Source organism: Thermobia domestica, chromosome 3 (genome assembly GCF_964235325.1).
Source record: "Thermobia domestica chromosome 3, izTheDome1.hap1.1, whole genome shotgun sequence".
In the NCBI taxonomy this organism is placed as follows: Eukaryota; Metazoa; Arthropoda; class Insecta; order Zygentoma; family Lepismatidae; genus Thermobia; species Thermobia domestica.
In genome coordinates, this window is record NC_137456.1 from 159,524,902 (window position 1) to 159,546,683 (window position 21,782).

At 34.2% G+C, this 21,782-nt stretch overlaps 1 protein-coding gene across 1 annotated transcript in view; it reads left to right on the plus strand.

Moving 5' to 3' along the window:
- Window positions 1-21,782, plus strand: part of LOC145680841 (uncharacterized) — a 175,655-nt gene that overhangs the window by 30,341 nt on the left and 123,532 nt on the right. The window contains exons 4-7 of the mRNA XM_081751947.1: window positions 2,073-2,167; window positions 8,050-8,275; window positions 12,433-12,588; window positions 17,207-17,386. Of these exons, the coding sequence (XP_081608073.1) occupies window positions 2,073-2,167; window positions 8,050-8,275; window positions 12,433-12,588; window positions 17,207-17,386 (657 nt within the window). The remainder of the gene's footprint in view (window positions 1-2,072; window positions 2,168-8,049; window positions 8,276-12,432; window positions 12,589-17,206; window positions 17,387-21,782) is intronic.

Genomic DNA, 21,782 nt, shown 5'->3' on the forward strand with positions numbered 1-21,782 from the left:
GTCATCTTATAAAGTTCACAATTTAAATAACGTCTTTCATAATTTCCTTGAAACCTACACTTTTGGCGCACAAATTTTCCTGGTGCAGAATGCAATGATAGGATACAATTTGTTTGTTTTCACGCGCACTTGCCTCATTGCGTAATAATGTCACAAAGCCTTCATTCTTGCCAAACATTGCAGGAGCCGCGTCAGTTATAACACCAGAGATATTTTTAAGGCTTAAGTTCTATCACTTCATGGACAACAAAACAACCTTAAAAATACCACTGCCTTTCGTGGTACCTTTTAAAGGAAAAAAGCTACGAGCTCCTCACAAACGCTAAAGTTTTTTGTCATACCTCTGACGAAGATAGCTAATTGCGCTGTATCAGATACATCACTGCTTTCATCAACAGCCAGTGAGTAATAAACGAACTGAGAAGCATATTCTTTAAGTGTATTTTCGATATTTCCTTCCAGTTCTTCTATTCTTCTTCCCAAAGTAACAACAGACAAACTCACTTTGGAAAACATTTTCTTTCTATCAGGACACAAAATTTCAGCTGCTGCTACCATGCAGTCTATCACAAATTTCCCATCAGTAACAGATTTTGACCGTGTAGCAATTTCTTGGGCTATGATATAACTTACTTTTGCAATGGAGTCATGTTCGGAATTACACCTTGTAAACGTGCTTTGCTGGTCTCGGAGTTTCTTCTTCAATTCTGCAACTTTATCCACACGAAACTGTCCTTGGAATTCTTCAAATTGGGAAACGTGTTTTGTTCGTAATATCTCTTCAGATTGTATTCCTTCATAGAAGACAACGAGTCAGTACAAATTAAATACAGTGGCTTGTCTTTCACACTCACAAAAAATACATGTTCGTCCATTTTTCTTGAAAAACTCTTGATGTTCGTCTGTAATCTTACACTTTTTGCTAGAGCTAGCCATTATAGTGTAACTGCACGGAAATAAAACAATCTCATACACAAGAAAACAATATAAGCAAGTGAACTAGGCAAACAAATGAGCAGCAAATGATTTAATAGGGGAAGACCGCGAGGAGGGCGAGTCCAGGCACTTTGGCGGGGGGGAATCAATTGACCTGATAGACTCCACATGTGCAGTGTTGCAGCCCCTGCGTGTTTCGAATTATGAAGGCCCGACTGCATATTTCCATTCTAAACATTGTTCGAAATGTTACTGTCTGTGGGAAACGAGAGATCATTGGCTCATTCTAGTCACTTCCAGACTACAGATAGTTAAAGTTTTTCTTTTTTGCTTTGGATACAGTTACTATTAATGCGGAAATGGAATTTACGGCCTTGTACTTCTAAAAATGGAAACAATAAGAAAGAGGAAATGTAATTATGTGGCAGAATTTTCTGGAAAAAGTTAAAATCTTGGCTTGGTCCTCTTTGTATTTCAATTTAAAACATAAGGTGGTCGCTTTTTAATAATGCAACGGTGTAAATCCAGTTTTCGCATCATAAGGAAATATATTTGAGGGAACAAGCCAAACTAGAACTATCCTATTGTCAGGAATTGACTGGAACGAACCAAGGTCTCATCTTCCTCCAGACAGTATACCTCAAATAATGTGCTGAATGGAAATATGTGGCCCGGCAAGAGTGATAATAATTCAAAAATTTATCATTTCTCTTTTACCAGTTTCTACTAAACGGAAGAAGGTGATGAAATGTAACTTATCATGATTACAGGTAGTATTTTAGTGGGCCGCGCGTTGAAGACCCCTGCACTAGAGTCAACAGAAAATTAAAGTAAGTCCACATGCTTCTTTTTTCTATGTTTTACCAGGAATCGAGGTAACTCTACTTGCCTTGTTATTGCAGAGGGCACTTTAATTGAACCCCTACCAAATATTAGCGTCTAAAGCACCCAGGAGCATGCAATTAATTGTTATTATTTGTCATCAAATCACGAGCAAAGTTACTATATATGTAATAATGAAATTAATAATAAATACTACGGACTACCAAGATAAATTTTGGGTATATCATTTTAAATATAAATTCATTTATTTTGAACTCAATACAAAGAGGTATTTATGAAATGAACTTTTGCAGGTCTAAATCAGCAAATGTAGTAGCATACTTGATGGAATATTTTCCCAAAGTTAGAAACATTCGAGATATATTATTTGGAAGTTTGGAATTACTTGGTAAGTAATGACAAATCTTTATATAAACTTTAAGTAAAAATACTTTTTAAATGACGTACAGATTAAACTCAAACTTTGAAATTATCTGTATTGTAGCAGTATCATGAAATATAATTTAACAACTAATTATTTTGTTCAGCAAAGTCTAATTTTTCTAACTGAAGTATACCCCCTTCAATGTTAAGGATTTCACAATGTTTTACTTGATTTTGTAAAAAATGATAGGTAAAGTCGTACACCATTAAAAAAAATCTTGACCACAAACTTTGAATTAGAAAGTCACTTTTTGGCAACTGTGTGTAGGAAATTCTAATATTCTCAGTCTGTATGAAGATCTCAATTTGGTTGAACGATTGCTTACTTGTTTCATTTAAGTCCTACTGCGGAAAAGAGTACAAGGACTTTCTTGAAGAGATGGATCAACAGATTTCCTTGAACTAGGCATTATATCAAAATAATAAAACTATATTATTAAAACGCAGTTGACTGCCGTATTTTAATAGAAGACTGTATATTTTACTCAAAACGAACTTGTTTTCCGTATCATGATCATCGATGTATCTTTGTAAATTTACTTCCGTTGCTTGGTGTGCTATAGAGGAACAGATATATTGGACACTCTGAGGACTCATCCACTCAAAAATTGTTCGGCCTTCTTAATACTGGAAACCTACATCCTTGCGAACAACAGATAAAATCCGTCAACTTTGTCTTTCATATTTCCAAAAAATAACCCTAAAATATAATACATATCTCACTTACAAGTAACCTTCTTTTCCTAGCAATTCAGGATCGGGAACTGATCATACAGTATATTTAAACACGGAAGTTCATGAGGGAATGTAGGCAGATTTTGCTTGGGATTGCCAGGCTTGAGAGCAGAAACCCCCTAAACCTGTGACCGCAAAACAGGCCAAAGAGACAGAGAAGATAAGGGAAAAATTGCTAATAAGATTTGGGCAAGAAAAGAGAGGAGTTTCGATTACTACCTCCACTCTTGTCAAAATACTCTTCCCTACTTTTTAATTACCCACTAGTAAATTGATTTAAGATTTCACAGAATGAACACCTGGTTTAGATTCAGCTGCCAGGTGACTTCGTCAAAAATTAAGTTTGACGGTCCAAAGAAAGAGTGACAATAAACATTCACGCAACAGAACAGAGTCCCGTTCTCAATTTGTTGTAAACTGTATGAAGTAAATTATTTATTAACTGTAATTATTGAAAAGAGTACTTTCTGGTATTAATACTTTTTGATTTCTATTTGTTAATTATTATAAAAATAAATTATTTCGAGTAAAACATAAGTTTGGTTGAATATATTATACCAGTTGTATTGTGGTTGATACAACGTCAGTCTCGTAATCAGCATCGAACATTTTTCTGTAACATTCGAGGGTTAAGTGTTTCATGTTTATGTTTTGTCTCTGCTTTGTTCACTTACAGGTAGTTCCCACGTAACCTTCCCCGTGGAATAGAAACAGCCGATGAAATCGAATGTCTTTATGTCCATAATTGTATATTGCTTAGCTAGCTGGTAGGAAGGAAGTTGTTGTTCACAATAGTTACAATACATGCCGGGGCAGTAAACAATGCGTAAGGCTGCTTATGATCAAATCTAGCACCCACAGTTTTGATATATATTGAGAGACAATAGAAACATCCTTTCTTGCTTGAGACATGTCTCTTAATTTTCCTATTGGTCTACTGAAGTGTTGACAGAATGATAGTACCCCCCCCTCATGGCTTGTTACTTGGAAACCAGTCCATAGTCGGTCGGATTCTCTCATAACTCATCTATTAGTTAGATAAACATTGATGAATTTGTCTGTTTGTTTGTATCTTAAACGTTTAGCGTTGATCAGTACATGTTAGATTCAAAGTGGGTATTCGGTACTTTGTTGTGATACAGCTGTCTCTATATGAGTTGTATAAATGTCTCTAACTTTCTCACCTGGCAGCAAAGGAACAGACGACTTTGTGCTCCCTTCTAACGAAAGCAATCTCTGATCCATACAATTGCCTGAACTTTACACGAGAGGCCTCGGGAGCATGGGTTCTCCTATTCAAGCATCGTAATAGGATTGTCAGTCATGCCGTAACTCGTTAAAACAGCAAAAATAGGAAATCAAAAGTGATATACTTGGCAATAGCAGTCAACATTTTCAAAATGTTAAATGTTAATGTGAGCTGACGTTGATTGAAGAATTGGAGCCAAATATTGTGTTGAATGCAGAATAAGGACGCTTCAAGAAGCAACTGCACTTTTATCATCTGTTCACCATCGTGCCACAGTTGCTATACGAGCTTCTGTTGAGTACATTAGCGCAACTACACTCATATAATCTGTTCTTCGTCGTGCCACAGTTGCAATCTGAGCTGTTGAGTCGATTAGCGCAACTACATACTCGTATATGAAAATTCCTGACTCATGTATGCAATGGGATCGGAATCCTCCATATCCTTCCTAATATCAAAATTCGACGATCCTCCTAACATCAAACCCTTTGCCAACAAGTTGGCGAATGTAAACAAAACAGCCCTGGTAAGATTCTAAATGGCTATTGATGGTATAGTCTCTTTGCTGATCCTTCAAAAATCCTTTACTTTGTTATAGGTCAGCAAATATAGATGACACTCTATCGTCAGATAGCTCCATAATCAAAATCAAACTGAAGAAGCGTCTCATATTTGTTGACTGTATTGGTCTAAGCCAGGCTTTCGATTTCCATTTCTTCCGACTGTGTAAGTGATTCTTCAAATACATTACTAATGTAGTGATTTCAAAGTCGGAGGTATATACCTTGCAATCATACAATATTTTAAGGATGTCAGTCGTTTATTTTGTTCCAATTTTCTTAACCACCTTTAGAAACATAATTCGTTTCGATTTTAACAAGTCTGGATTTAAACTTTGGAGTTTCATCGCATGATTTCCATTTGAGCTCTATAGTTGAAGATAAGTGTCACAAATGTTACGTAATTGCATTTGTAAAGTGTACTTACTGCACTCAGGATGTTTGCATAGCCTTCTCATGTGATTCTCATATTGACTGCCAAGTGCCAACAACGTTTCTCTGTAATTGATTCTCATCTGTACTGCTTCAAATAACAATTTTCTATTGTTACCACATTCTCACTGCGCAACTCCTTTCTTCTAAGCATTTATCAATGTGTATATTATCATTTTATTTACTAGAAGGATGAGACTAATGTGCAAATATAATTTTCCATACGCTATATTTTTAATTTTAGACCATTCTAATTCCTATAACCCCTGACGTTTATCCCTCAGGATTTGTATTTTTACTAACCTCAGTTAGAACTAACGAATATTATATATATAATGTTTTTCAAGGGTCATTGTATTTCCCAGAAGTTCAAATCATCTTCCTTATGAGCGGATCGAGGGTACACAATGGTATGTCAAATTTGCTAACATTGTAAACTGGAAAAGAAAGTGCAATATTTCCACGCAATTCAAAGTATCGATGCACAACAAACAAGGTTCCTCTGCTACCTGTAGATACATTTCCGATTTTAAACTACCTACATATTGTTCTGTGGTATGACTCCAACGCATTCCATCTAATAACTGAATTTCAACGTAAGTGACACTTGTCTTCCCCGGAGCCGCTCATATATTCAAGGTGAACCATTTATCTTAAAACGCGCTGGAAACGTTTATACTAATAGATAAAAATCGATTAAACTTTGTACGCTGTAGATGCCATAAAATGAACATTGTTTGACATACTCTGCAATACTACCAAATTTACAGTGTCACTGAACCGAGAATCAACACTGAGCTCTCTAGACAGAAAACCAAAGTACAGATTACTTAGATCACCGAAACATTAATGTTAGCCCGAAACTATCGACTAGTATTGCAAAGATATCAGGAGTTACAATGAATAACGAAATAGTTAACTTAAAGCAGACTGGCAAAACGAAATTTAAAGTGCGAGAGGATACTGTTAATAGCAAATTCAAATATTGTGACCATTGGAACACTAAATTATGAAACAAGTCTTTCAGTTAGAGTCGCGCAGAGAAACTAGAACCCACAAGACCTTACTACAACGTTCGTCGAAAGAGTTTGATACAATTGAACCATGTGACCATGAAGACACTAGCCCCAAATCTGTTCTAATATACTGAAACCACTCTTCTAAATACGTACATACTTGCAAAAAGTATCCACATGTGCTACTGTCAGTAATATTTTGTAGTCTTCCTTTCATGTAGTCTTTGTCTGAACTCGAAACTTCACACAAAATTCCGTCTTGTATTGACACGTAAAGGCATAAATCCCATCTGTTGTCTGTGCTTTAGGTCAAACATCTTGAAATCCTGAAGCGCGTGCATAGTTGTTTTAGAAAAAATCTTAAACATTGACTTTTATGTATATATCATTAAAGGATCCCGAAAATGGCTATCCTATTGTAATTTTAATATTTAAATTTCAACCCTTATTTCGTGTACACTCTATTTTCTTCCATTTTAGGTCAAATATCAAAAATAGGCTTAACAACGTCTCTTATTCTTTTAAATGATAAGTTCATTAACTAAATTTTATATCTTTAGAAGAGTCCGAGTTATAGACTATTATTATAGTAATTGTAATCCTCGACTCTTTTCTTTACACTCTCTTTCTTCTTTCTAGATCACATATGACAATGTTAAAGAGGTTTCTAATTATTTTTAATAAGAAGATTAAATTCCGAACTTCACGTCTTTAAATTTAAGATTTTTCTAGATTTGGGCGGCTTATTACAATAATGGTAATCCCCACCCCATTTCCTTTCTCAACTCCTTGAAACTTGACATATTATTTATTATTTAGTCCTTCATTCATTGGTAAATATAAAACATTACTGATATTGAATTCCCAGTAACATATGATAATATAATGATTCAAAGATTGTATTATCTTGTAGGGTTTCAGAATAATACAGAATAACACATGTACGGTTTGAGCATGTTAAAAATAAATAAATATGGTTACGAGAAGTGTTCGGGTAATATTAAAATATTAATGTTGCTTTCGAAAATAAAACATATAAGAGTGGATTCTCTGTACAAGAGTACATTTTAAAACTATGGGTCCATCTCTCCTGTGGCTCATATCGAATTAGTAGATTACTTTTACTCACTCTGTTTTCAGTATTGAATATCTATATATGAAAGAATGAGAGTGCCTTACTCTTTTACGTTGTATGTTACTATAGCTCTACCTACCGAACATGTTCCTTTGAATACTGAATAAAAATGTTCTAGTTAGTTAAACTAAGGAGTTCAAATAAATACTTTTAAAATGTTGAAAATTTATATGGCCCCTAATTCAGTCAACATCTAATTTTTGTTTCAATTTAATTTTTATGGTTCTTTGCCACTGGTATTCAAAATTTGAGAGCTGTAGTGATCCAGCAAAATTGAGTCTTATAGGAAACTAAAAATATGTTACTAAAATATGGTGTTTAAAAAATAATAAGGGTTATAGTATAAATATATTATTTAATTACTTTTTTTCTGAAATCGAATCTGCGATCACTGTGTACGAGAGGAATATGCTACACCAACACAGAAGTAGGGACACGAGAAAGATGAGTAGCATAGCTTGTCGATAATGAATATTCAATATAAGGAAACATATTGTAGATAAGCTATACTTCAGTCACATTTTGTTTTTTGCTAAATATCATGATTCTTAAGGTACAGTAAACAGTTTAATTTATTTTTGCTAATTGGTTTGTATAGTATATATTAGAACTAAACATCACTCGATTATTCAAGGAAGCATTTGGAACAACGAAATTAATTTCGAACAATACAATATTATATTTTTATTAGTACATACATTTTTAAAAATTTTCTTTCAGTATCCTTTGGAGGAATTTTCTCCTTATGCTTTGGAGGTAGTTTATTATCAGTAGTGGAGATAATTTTCTTCTGTATTTTACCAATATGCACGTGGGTGAATCACGCAAGGAGAAAACTTAGTGTTGTATTCAGAAGAAAATCGCAACACAGAAGAGTTACCCTTCAAAAAACTAAATATACTCATCAGGCATGGATAAGATCTGATGGAAGCAAGGGAGAAGATAGGTAACTTAAGATTTTAATTTCTTGAAGACAATATTATTACTCTAAGTTCATTTTCTAAATATAGCAACGAGAAGATGGCAGCACCATTTAACCATCGTAATGAAAAAATTTCAATTGAAAGGGTGATTTTATCTTTGACCCATTAATCGCCCTTACATAAGCAAGTTCTTTGCCTGATCTCTCAGTTGCAAATCCTGGCGTACGACGTTAGTGTAGTTGGTGATAGTCTGAAAATTGGATGATAAGTGGATATCGTCTCCTCTACTGAGAGGGATGTGAATACGTCCCAGACTGCTACCGATAGAATATCATTGTGCGAAAATCCCTAAAATAGTACAATATATGCGTTAGTAACCGTCCCTACAGTTTGCTCTCTATGATTGCCAAATCGAGACCGGTACGCAACGTGCCCTCTACCTATAAACTCATTTCAATATTTGCTCTCTTAAATTCTCATCGCGTACTAATTTTTTATGGCAGTCTAACTACTTGCTGCAATTTCTGGCCCTCCTACCCTGGCTATTGAATATTCCGATATTCGACCCACTTGGCGTCACACGTTAAAGAAAACGCAAGATATTATGTTAGATAATGTCACCTTATAGATACAAGCTTGTGTTTTATTTTCTGCTATACGTCGAGACATGTCATTTTCTGAAATAAGGTCGTATTGACTCAGCAGTCGAAAATACTGCAATGCAACTGCAAGTGATTCACTAGAACTTCTCTCTTCCAATCTCGGTAGTGCTTTTGGAGCAGATAGGAGTCAGGCCAACGAAAACTAGTTACATTCTATCTCTCTCTCTTTTTTTAACACACACACACACACAAACACAAACAGAGGCTAACAATAGTTGAATTATATTATGAACAGTATCGTTCCACTATTATTCGACACGTCTGTGAAGAAAATTCGCAATAGTCAAAGTTGAGTAAATGTTTAGTTCAAGCTAATAATATATAACGCTAGCAGAATATCACTTGGTATTAGTTATCACATTTGCGAATTCGCTATGCTTGTGTAGGCAGAAGTGGTGTTACGCCCACAATGTAAATCTTCTATACGCTTTGAAATATGGCCATGTTTCTTTAGATTTTGATTAATTTTTCCTTGCATTTTGGAGTGTTCTAGGCCACACATAGTTTGGTTCTTAATGAAAACAACCATAAATTGGTGTATGATGTATAGATTGATTCTTAATTATGATGAAGGGGACGCGATGGCTCGGTGGTAGAGCGTTTACTTTCGGTGCTTGGGATTCCTGCTTCGATCCCAGCTCGTGCCGTGTGGACTTCGTGGTGGACAAATACCGTGCTCGTGGGTTTTCTCTGGGTTCTCCCGTTTCCTCCCACTTTCTTCATTCCACCATTTCATTCATTTCTCATCATCACTGTCTCCTTTAGCCTAGCCGGCTTAACCATGGGACGTAAAACTTAAGAATTCATTTCATTTTCAATTATGAAGAGCAAAACATTGAACATTAGATTAGATGATATTCTAAAATGCTGCTGATTATCTTATGTAATGTATTTGGCACATGTTTTTATCTAAAAAAAATACAATTTTATGTAGGAAAATATGACAGTGATATATGTTAGAAATTTCCAAGTTCATGAACTAAAACGAAGTCAATGGACAATTGCAGTCACTGAGCATACTTAGGAGATAGTACTAGATGTCCCAATGTTATATGTGTTACATATTTAGAACAACTGTCATTTCTCTTTCTCTCGAGTCTATCTACGAAACTACTCTTCCGTATTAATAACTTGATTCTGTTCTTCCGCCTAACAGCAATTATATTTACTATTTTTTAAGGAACGAGGTGTCAGTATTATTTCTACGACACATGACTGTCTAGGTATTGTGGCTTGTTTTCTGGTTAATAGAATATGTTGTTTAGGAATATTTTTTGTGTTCTGAAAATCAAAAATGAAGATATTTTAGAAATCACGTTAAATTAAAACAAAAATAAATATAATCCTGTGGCAGAACTTTATCATGTTACGCATACTCCACATACTTCAGAAGTTCTACCCATCATGTTTATCATTTCTTTAAGATCTAAGACGAGGCAAAAGAATCAATGACTTATAGTTGGAAGCTGTTCAATTGACTTGTTACTATTGCTCTTGATGTGTTAGCATATTGATTCGAAAGCTACACGTTTGTATCATTATCGGCTGTAATCAGAAGAATCTAGCATGAAATCACTCTGATGAAACATTCATGTGTTTTAATGTTTATATCAGACGTAAAGTAGATGTGGGAACGTTGCGCAAGACATCACTATATTTTCTATTTCACTTCTAAAAATACAAAACTGGTACGCAGGCCCTTGAAGAAATTTGTGCTGTTTATAGACAAAAAGCAACTTTCTAAAAACGGTATAGTCGCTTTTGTTCTAGAAATTTCGATGTCAAAAATGCTCCTCGCAGTGGACGATCATTCACAGAAAAAGTGGATATTCTGGCAAGAGTCGAGCAACGCTGGCGTGGAGACACCCATAGCATTACCAATGACTTACACATTTATCACTAAATAGCATTAAACAATTTGTAGTAAAATGCCAAGAAAGAAGTTTGACGTTTGGGTGTTTCATAATATGACTTAAATTCATCTACTTGATCAAATTTCCATCTGCGAATCTATGATGAAACGAAACAGATTCGGACCACTTCTAAATCATTTGTGGTGTTGGAAAGTCGATAACATATGACAAGAATGTTCAAGAAAGATCCTAATCGAAGTAAGTAGAATCTACGCAGTATGTGCCAAGGCACACAGTGATACTCAGGAAGGTTATGTTTTGCATTTATTGAGATTGAAAACTCATCGTGCATCACAAATTGCTGTGTATAATCGACAACGGTCTCAAACGCACCAAGCAATTCAAAAGAAACGTTCCTATCTTGTTAATAGACTGCATGATTCTTTAACGATCCATTAGAAGTTGCGAGAACTTAGCTGGGAAACTTCAATTCATCCAGGTATAATCTGGACCTGCCAGCGTCAATCAATTCTTCTTGTTAGTCTCTAGATTTCTGTGTGTCTTCTAGTTAATTTCAAATAGGTCTATAAAAATCACTTTGATATTTTTTATTTTATTTTACCAAGAACAACAGACGTTATAGCGATGGGATTGTATGTTGCCGGAACAAAAATTGCGTATGAGTTTATGTTATTTTGAAATCACAATAAATGTACTTACATTGTGCCATTTTTGCTACTGTTACCTGAATCATTTATTAATTATTTGGGGTATGATGTTCATTGCTAGCACTATTTTTAAATAACAAATATTTTTGAAGTGCAATATAAGAGAATACTTGAATTTTAATTCGATTTGAGCACCTGAGTCAAGACTTATATAAAAGTTTTTTTTTTTAAACTAGGTAACTGCTTTGGGGCAGTCTGAAAGTTCTGATTAGTTTGGGTAAGTGCTAACCATTTGGAGTTTTCACTACTTAAGAGATTGCAGTTAATCGCCGCAGATAATCGAATACTTCTTGATTACAATGTAGCTATATGTGATAAGTGTAACGCCCCACTTAGTAGTTCATGAACATCTCTCAGAAGTCTTGGTACTGATATGTATATTAATACGTACAAACCATATATTCTGCACGTGCTATTCTGTCATTAAGACCTACAGGACCTGAATAATGATCAGTAATTTGAATTTTTAATGAACTTCAGAACGCAGATATAACATGGAGCTAGAATAGGTGAGATTAATGACTAAAGAAAAGCCAATCCAGCCCTGTTCAAAAACCTGTTTGATAGAGACATTCTTGTGAGAAGGAGAGGCAAACTGTAAGTAGAACTGCAACACAAACCCCTGTTCTTGTACCTAATAACGTAGGTTGCACATCTTTAATTTAATTTGAAGTTCCACCATTATATTACGAATACCATGTATAAACTCCGAATGTACCATATTTGCATCAAATGACTTTACAACTTCAATATATTTTCTTCCTCTATTATACTTTTGCTTTTTGCGTCCCTCTTTCAAGAATTTCCTATTGACACTTTATGCTACAGTCTACACCATTACTCATTTAAAAGTAATACGAGTGTAATAATAATAGATCGTAAGAGTTTTTAGTGGTGCAAAATATTTCGTTCTCATATAGCTTATTTCTTTTTCCAGAGGGTACGGATTGATCATTAAGCAGCGCATACCAAAATATCGCAAGGTACTTGAATCTATTTCAAGTCATTTGAGAATTGTGCTAAATGAATTCCTTACTTATTCTTCCTTGGATGGGGTAAAATATATTTTGACTGCTCCAAATAGGCTTCTAAGGTATGGTTTTACAGTTTTGACTTTAGTGTATTTCAATATTTACTTACGTCTTTCGAAATATTTTATGTAAGGTTGGAAAAAGTATTCAGTTATAATATGTGATTACTAATGGTGCAAAATGTGATATTAGTATTAGTTTTATTCCTGTCTTGATCACTTGCTTTTGATTTTAATATTTTCATGAATACTTCAGCTATTTCGCTTTGTTTTCATTTCAGGGGTTATATCACTATTTCTCGTTCAACTTGTGGAAAATGATCACACATTTTGTTATGTTGTTCTCATGGCTATATTGTTTATGTGTACTGTAATGAGGGTTTTACATATTACCCTACATTTTCTAAAATAAGATGCAATATAATAGTTATTTTTTATCTAATGATTAATTTTCCATAAGGAAATTGTATACACATCACATTAAAATAAAAACAATCCCAACAAAAGTAGTTCGTTCAAGGTTTAAAACACATACTTTATTTAAAAATACATCTTTTACAATCAAAAGACTAGATATATTTATTTTATTACGTATTTTGAGTTTACAATTTTAAAATATATGTATGTATTGATCAACAAGATAATCCTTTGTAATATCACTCAGTATCATAGAAACTGACTAAAATATAAACAAGAAAACAATGTAAAATGAAATAAATCACTGATAAGGAATATGTATGCAACTGTATAGTACTTTGTTATTATTTCTTGTTTATTAAATTGTCAAAGAAATGGCAAAGTTCCATGATTGACAGTTTACAGCAGCACACCAACTCCTTCCTATTCCTGGTACACTTACCGTGTAGTGTTGACTCCTATGGCGCACCTTGAAATTATAGCGATTTCTTGATACCTAATACCAAAATTATCTTCCACTTTTCGTCATAAGGATAACATTCCATTAAGAATTGTTGTTACCGTTGGCCGACTTCAAAAGGAAGGACGTTATCTGTTAGACTTGTGTATTTGTATTTATATTCGCAATTAAAACGAAAGCCATTCGTCACATCCGTCCGTTGGTTCATTGTCAGTTCGCGTCAAGTGGATTTTTTGGTGGAAATCAAGTTTTGCGTGAATTTTCTTGGAGTCTCTCCGTTTCCTCTCACTTTCTGCATTCCATCATTTTACTCATTTCTTTTTCATCAGCGTCTCCTTTAATCTTCACGACATAATCGTGCGGCGTAAAACCGAAATATTTAATTTAATTTAAATTTTCCTTCGACTAAAAAATGTGGGTGATATATGACAAAGAATGCTAGAAAAGTAACTCAAAGTTTCCTCGCTTAGCAACGTTTGTTTATGTGATAAGTTAGGTAAAAGGCTCTACCTATTGGAAAAACTGCAGTAAGTCAACTGTGTGTGGCATTCAAATTGAGGAGACGGTAAAGTACTTTTCTCTCTTCCGGTTCGGATTTACACCGATCTTCGAAAGGAACTGATGAGATTGTGAAGGTGGGGTAATTGAGTATGGATAAGAATGAGTGAGGATGTTCGTGAATAAATGTGAGTGTAAGTGAACAAGAGTGAAAGTATCAATAATATGTAAGTATGAGGATGAGTGAGTGTGAGGGCGTTTTACGAAGACGTTTTATAAATTTTCCCATTTAGTTTTGAAATCTATTTTTCGAGGTTTAAGTAATAAAATTGTTTATCGAGGAGAAATGTAAATTCATAATTTATTAGAAAATTTACGAACATAAAATTGTGTCACTACACTACGTACTCCAGAATACTATTTTATTTTCAATACTTGAGAACTTTGGTTGTATATCTATATGTTGTGTTGAAATCTTAATCAATGTGAAGTATAAAACCAAATTGGTACTTGAATTTTAATATTAGGGAGATAGATAACTATACTTTATATTAGTTAAATTTGAAATTGTTGATAAATTTAGTATTCGTTAAATTGTTTGTGCTGTCACCATTAATGTAGGAGAACTGGAATGAATTCGATTCGTAGTAGGGACTTATTTGGTATTGATCTCTAGCTCATCGTAGGTATATATTTGCTGTGGTGTCTAAGAGGACACTTTAAAGGAGGAAATGTGTACCCACTACGGAGCTCTACTCAGTTTTGGGAGCTATGATGAGAACAGAAGGATTGTGATTTAAGAAAGTAGATGATACAAAAGAATTCTTGAGATTAGTAAATAGATTTATGTTATAATATAAATATACATATATTATGCATTACTTCGCTTTTATACATTATTTCAAATGTATATAATAAATGATCATAACACTTGTTTAATGACAAATAGTGATGCGCTAGAATACTGAAGACCCTTACCAACATAACTTAAGAAACAGAAATAGAGATATAGTATACAAATAATAATACATTAAATTTACGGGATAAAATTTCAGATAACGCACCATAATTTTTATTTTCACGTTTCGCAATTCATTGTATTCCTGTCATCCTTCAAAAGGACTAGTGTAAGGATATAATGATACATCCTGCTACATTCCATTGCATAATCAAACACCGTCGCTTACACTTCCAATACTCAACTCTGTGTATATGGACTGATGTAAAAAATTACTAATACTAAGAATCTAGAATACTTTTTGCAAGAAACCTAAGATTAGAAAGAAGCACTTAAGAAGAATAACCATATCTTAAATTTAAGAATCAGATATCTGAAATAATTATTTTTATTTCCAAGATTTAATATTGTCATGTAGTGCTGCGAATGCAATAGATAAAGAGGAATATACAATAGATCATAAATGAACAATGCAATCACTAAATTTAGAGCTCCTCCGAAGGTATCAGCGGTTAGCGTACACGCCTTTGGCGTGGGAGACCCGGATTCGATTCCCGGCGGGAGCTCATGTGGTTCGGATTCCACGTTAATCAGTAGGTCCACGTCTCATATAGCGTTGCTGCTGAACGGGACGTTAAACTCAAAATCAAGTCAACTCAATGCAATCATTAAATTTGTGTTACACGCTATGTTTCTATTCAAATGCATATTGCTGGTTTCTAGTATTTTATCTTCTGTTGGTGTTGGGAAAAAATGACTCATTAATTTTCATAAGGGACGAGATTGAAAAAGGAAAGTTTTTTTTGTCTCTTGCCCGCCGTAAACACATTATTCGTATTTTCTATTACCGTCAGTTACAATTACGTGGCTCTTGCATATGTCTCATGTTTGGACATTCTTTTGGCGTTAAGTGATAATAATAAAGAATTATTAACAAAAGGTAGCAAGTGCTAAACAATATCCGAACGATTGGACTGTATATTAACAATATTATATCCTTTTCTTCAATGATGAGGCATCAAACTCATGCCATCGCTATAATTGTAATTTACATATGATTAACGTAGGTCTAATTCACGACAGATTTTGGCGTCTTAGGAAAGGGTAAGCCGCGAAAATTTAAAGATAATACTCTATAGTTTTCTCTTATATGAGAGATTGTAAAATTATAAATTCTTGCCCTGTCTCAATAACATATCTAGACATTCTCATTGAAAACCAATGCTGTTCTCTTTGTAACTCCATATTAACTTATCGTACAGTCACCAGATTACGACTCGTCAACCCAAAAGGTAGTTACCAAACCATCATCCACGCCGACAAAACACATGTGTCAGAAGATGAACACAAAAGAAAAAACAATGACACAAATGAAAATCACAACCTTCATCAGGAGAAGCGAATAACATTTTTAAATCTGGTTCAGGTTTCTTTAAGAAAACGATTGTTATATATTTATTTATTTGTAAATACTTTTTTAAAAATCTGCTCGCTTTCAATATTACAAAAAACATTATTCAACACAAGAGGCTAATATAGGTAGATGCCTATCTCACATGGAAGAAAATGCCAATTAATTATGCATTTTCTGCCTTTCCCTAATCATCTGCGTGTCTCATAGCAGTATTGGTGGCTAAGTGTACAAAGGAAGAAGATGTAAGTGAAGAGATGATGAATACATAATAGATAAAACTACTCTTTCAGCGTCTCTTCTACTTTACATTGATATTCGACTGCTTCAAAAAGAGTTTGTGTTTTTACTCCTCCACTTCTTCCGTCTTGTAAATAGTAACTGGAACGTTTAAATTTGCTGCTATGAAATCTTTCCATATCTGATAATCATAATTGTATAATTCACAAACTCTTCTCTTCTCCTTTTTGGTGTTATTTACCACATTCACGTTCAGACCATTTCTTCAATCTACTTGACGCTGTGATACTATCATTCTATGTTACAGGTTTGTTAAAATGTACAATAAATAATAAATTAGAAAATATTATTGGTATAGTATATTGTCATAAACTTCTTTGTATTTACTATGTTAAATTACTGCGAGTATAAAAGTAATATGTCGAGACGTATCAGCTTAATCTGGAGTTTGTGTTGATCCTTTGTTTACTTAGTACAAGAAAAATAAACTTTAGACTGTTGAACATTTAATATAATTACTCAAATGGAAATAACGTTGATGATCTATGTAACTTTGCTAACGTTACATATTGCTTAGTCTTATTTAAACTAAGGGAACATCATAATGTTTAAATATTTTTAATATTCTGTGTGAATTTTGTAAGCAATGAAATAAAATGTATTCTCCATATAATTTCAAATATCAATATTTTTGCAGAATCTTCTGGATATGTGTCTGGGTGACGTTTGCTGTTTTCAGTGTCATGGCAGCTCGATCTCTGTGGAATAGTTATTACTATAATGCTGTGTCATATCTAATGGAGATGAATGGTCCTTTAACAAACACAACCTTACCAACTCTCACATCCTGTGATATTGAGTCTCAGGATTCATTGAGGTGATAATTACTATTACAATAATTACATACTATATGGTAATAGAATCCTTTCCGTAATAGAATAATTTATGATTGTATGATCAAAATCACACATTTCTAACCCCCGTGTGATTATAGATGCATTACTTAAACAAACAATATTCTCTGCAGTCTCCCAATGTCAGGGCTGGACAAGATGAGGATTATGAAGTATATTTATAAACAACGGAGAAAATTTTGCTTCAAAATTTGTTTCTTTAGGAAATGTCATAAAAAGATCCTTTTGTGTCACATATGAGCATAATGTAAAATCATAATAATCACACTGAGATAAAAATTATGCAATGATGTCTCTAAATATCTATAATGACGGAAGAAACGTTAGTAATTCCAGTTGGACTTCAACGTCATATTATGTCAAGTAATGAATTGCATTGCTATTTTTAAAAATGATAAATACTTATATGCATTATTTGCGAGTTTTCCTGGGTTTGATTTTAATTATAGTATAATATCTCGAATATTTTAATTGGAGTATAATGCATCGAGTTTCTCATTAGCCTTTCCTCTAAAATAAAAGTTTAGGCTATCTCTCCTCCAAAATCTGTCGTGAAAGTAATGTTTCGGAAAATGTACCTGTTTCTATTAGAAGACCTTGTCTCTTCATGCAAATTCTCTTTTATACTGCTTCGTGGGTAACTCTATTGCTAAGTTTTGTGTTATATCTTTGGATAGAAGGTTCTGTCTCAGATAGCCTCAGTACTGAAAAAGAACGTTAAATCTCAAATAATCGATTTTTAAATTTATTCGGACCAAGGATGGACTGACACGCAGAACGAGACAAGTGTCTGGTACACTTTATGCCCCCACCGAAAGAGTTAATTTATGAATGAAAGTGAAATAAATAAATTTCCCTTAATCACTTACGTGAGGTTTTGCACTAACTATCTTATAATATTACTTTCTAATGTAGTAAATAATTCTAAAATACTTTTGTCTATATTTGGAAGTATAAATACACACTTTCTAATTACCTAACTTTTATTGTAATACATGTCTGCTAACTCTCAGATAAGTCTTCATATACCAAGTATGTACGAACTTTAATCCCAGACTGATATCTATGTCGGTTTGCCTCGCCTTTCCAAAACCTCGCCGCTCAAAATCTTGTCGGGACAAAACCTCGCATGGCCAAAACCACGCGTGTCTAAAACATCGACGGGAAAAAATCTTTTACTTTCATATCTTCCGTTTATGTTCCGAGGCTAAGGAAGGTAGTGATGATGATTCTGAACAAACTACATTAATGAAGAAAGTGAGAGAAAACGGAAAAACCCCAACAAACAAACGTTCATGGTGTTTTACTACCTCAAATCCAACTTGGCGTCAGCTGAAACCAATCCAGGAAACTCACGCACCTATTCAAATTCAATACTGAAATAGGAAGCTAAAGTTATGCAACCACACACGTCGCTAAATTCTAAATATTGCTGAATATAATTTCGAAAATCGAGTTAACTCAAACGAATTAATGTTGTACGTTGTGTTGTTGAAAGCTTCTTCAATACAAGCTTATTTTGACTTACTTTTATCTAAAAAAAAAAAAACTTGAATTATTTCCCTTATTTGGGTAATCCGTTTATTTCCCACTACCTCATTTTATAATGGGCATTTTTGGAAAGAGTAGGCATTATATCTTTGAAGATTTAATTGACTGCCAGCAGTGTGCTTATTTTTGTTCAAAATAAACATCTTAAAGTTCATTTTACCATGCTTTCAGCATCTTATAGTTCCCAAACTACCCTGACACCACAAAAGTTGCTGGAGGACTTTTCTTCTTGTTTTAATATCAGGTACCTATGCTTAAAGTTTCTGTACGCATCAATCGTTTACACTGTATATCTTATCTTTCGAGAATATTGTAAAGACTAATAATAATTAAAAGTTAACAATGTTAACTAAGTTCTTCCTTCTCACTTCAACCATAATTTGGTAGGCAACATGGAAAGTTTAAAACTTTTCTCTCTCTTGGGAGAGCTGTTTTATACTTTGATGAGGTCGCTTCTTAATAACTGAATCTAGATTTTCTATTATTGATCTTCCTCTTCCTGGTTTTCCTTCTGCCTTTCCCTCTATCAACATGGTGATCCAATCGGAGTGCCGAAGATGGCCAAGTATGCTCTTTCTTCTTTTTTCTATTATCTTCATGATCTGACGTCCTTCATTAGCTTCTTTAGTACGTCTTCGTTCCTCTTCCTTTCGGTCCGTAATATCCGCTGTATCCTGCACCAGCACCACATTTTAAATGCTTTCAGCGTGGATACTTTAGCTTTTCTCAATGTCGACGTCTTTGATGCGTAAAGCGTTAGGTTCCATACTAGAGTCTTAATAAATTGGATTTCGAACGTCTAGCAACAAATTTCTTGATGTTAGCAGCCCTCTTTTCCTATTGAATGCTTGTTTAGCCTGTGCTATTTTGGAACTTCCGTTTTTTACTTCCCAAATCCGAGGACATTAGACTTTCTAGATATGGGAACCTCTTAACGTCTTCGATTTTCTCTCCCTCTAGCTAGAAGTTTGCCCCTTCCTGTCTTGCTCCTGTGCACTTTATCACTTTGGCTTTCTTCTTATTTATATTTATTTTGCATGCTTTTATCCAGTTGGTAGTTCAAGTTTGAAAATGCTTTCTGCAAGTCCTCTTCGTTCTCTGCTATCAGTGCTATCTCATCAGCAAACCTTATTGTGTTGAAAATCTGGCAATTTACTTTTACGCCTTTTTCGTTTTTATCAAAGAATTTTTTCATAGCCTCTTCTACGTAGACGTTGAACACGAGAGGTAAAGGTAAACATCCTTTCCTTACTCCTTCACATATTCTTGCTTCTTTCTGATCTCTTTCTATAGCAGCTGTCTGGTTCCTGTAAAGTTGGTATAACTATTATTCTATCTCTATAATCCACCTTCAGATTCTTCAATGCTCTAAGCATGGTATTCCAATCTACGTTGCGAAACGCTTTCTCTATATCTGCAAGTGCTATCAAAATTAGTTTACTTATGCTGATGTACTGTTCCATGATCAACCGTAGACTCAGTATTGCTTTCCTTGTTCCCCTTTTTCCCCTGAATCCAAATTGCTCCTCCGATACCTGTTATTCGATTTCCACTTCTATTGATTGTGCGATAATTTTGCACAGTATTTTTGATGTATGAGAAAGTAAACTTAATGTTCTGTGCTCTTCGCATTTCTGTGCGCCTTTTGTCTTCGGGATAGGGATCAATATGTTTTTCTCGAAGTCTTTTGGTATTTTTCCTGAGATGTACATTCCATTGATAAGATTAAATAGTTTCTTCTTTGTTGCTATTCCGAGATTGTTAATCACTTCCGCTGGTATCTGGCCTATTCCTGGGCCTTTACAATATTGCATTATCTCCAAAGCATTGTCAAATTCGCACTGTAAAATTGATGGTCCTAATTCATGTTCATCGACGTCTTCTTCCATTTCTATCTCTTCATCGTTCACTCTATCTCCTTTGGTGAGTTCTTTAATATATTTCATCCATCTTGTTATCTGCTCCTCTTCTTTTAACATTGTCCCATCCTTGTCTATGATAATATCTGTGCGTTCCTTTTTCTCACCGATCTGTTTTCTAATATTTCAACATGCTGTTTCTGTATTTCCATTGACGAAATTTTCCTCAATTTCGTTACACAAGTTGTTTATCTAGATTTCTCTGTCCTTCTTCACTTCTCTGTTGATGTGATTTTTGAACCTTCGGTGTTCCTCTTCTTTGTTAGTTATCTTGAACTGCCTTCTTTTCTCCACTATTTCTGACATTTCTGCTGTTAGAGAAGGTTTATATTGGATTCCCGATTCTCTTCCTATGTGCTCGTCAGCTGCTTTTAAAATCCGTGCTTTCATTGCTTCCCATTTCGAGTTCATATCATCACCTGCTTAACCTACTTTAGACGTCTGTTTATCTGTCTCATTTGCAAATTCCTTTTTTGTGTTTTCATCCCTTCTTAGCTTGTTTGTATTCCATCTTTTGTTTGGTGCTATTACTCTTTTCTTCTTTAGTCAGAGTTCGCTCTTCATCAAAACTAAATTATGGTCTGAGCCAACGTCTACTCCTAGGTAATTCTTACTCTTCTTACTTGATTTGTAAATGCTTGTCGGACCAATATATAGTCTATTTGGTGTCTTTCTTTGTCTACTGGTCTTGTCCATGCGTATCTTCTTAGTGGTTGTTTGAAGAGAGTATTTCTTACATTCAAATTATGGCTTTCGCAGAATTCAACTAGTCTTGCACCTCTCGCATTTATTTCTCCTACGACGAAATTCCCAGTTACATTCTCTTCTTTTCCTTCACCGACTGCTGCGTTCCAGTCACCCATGATAATTAAATTGCTCTTGTTTTAAA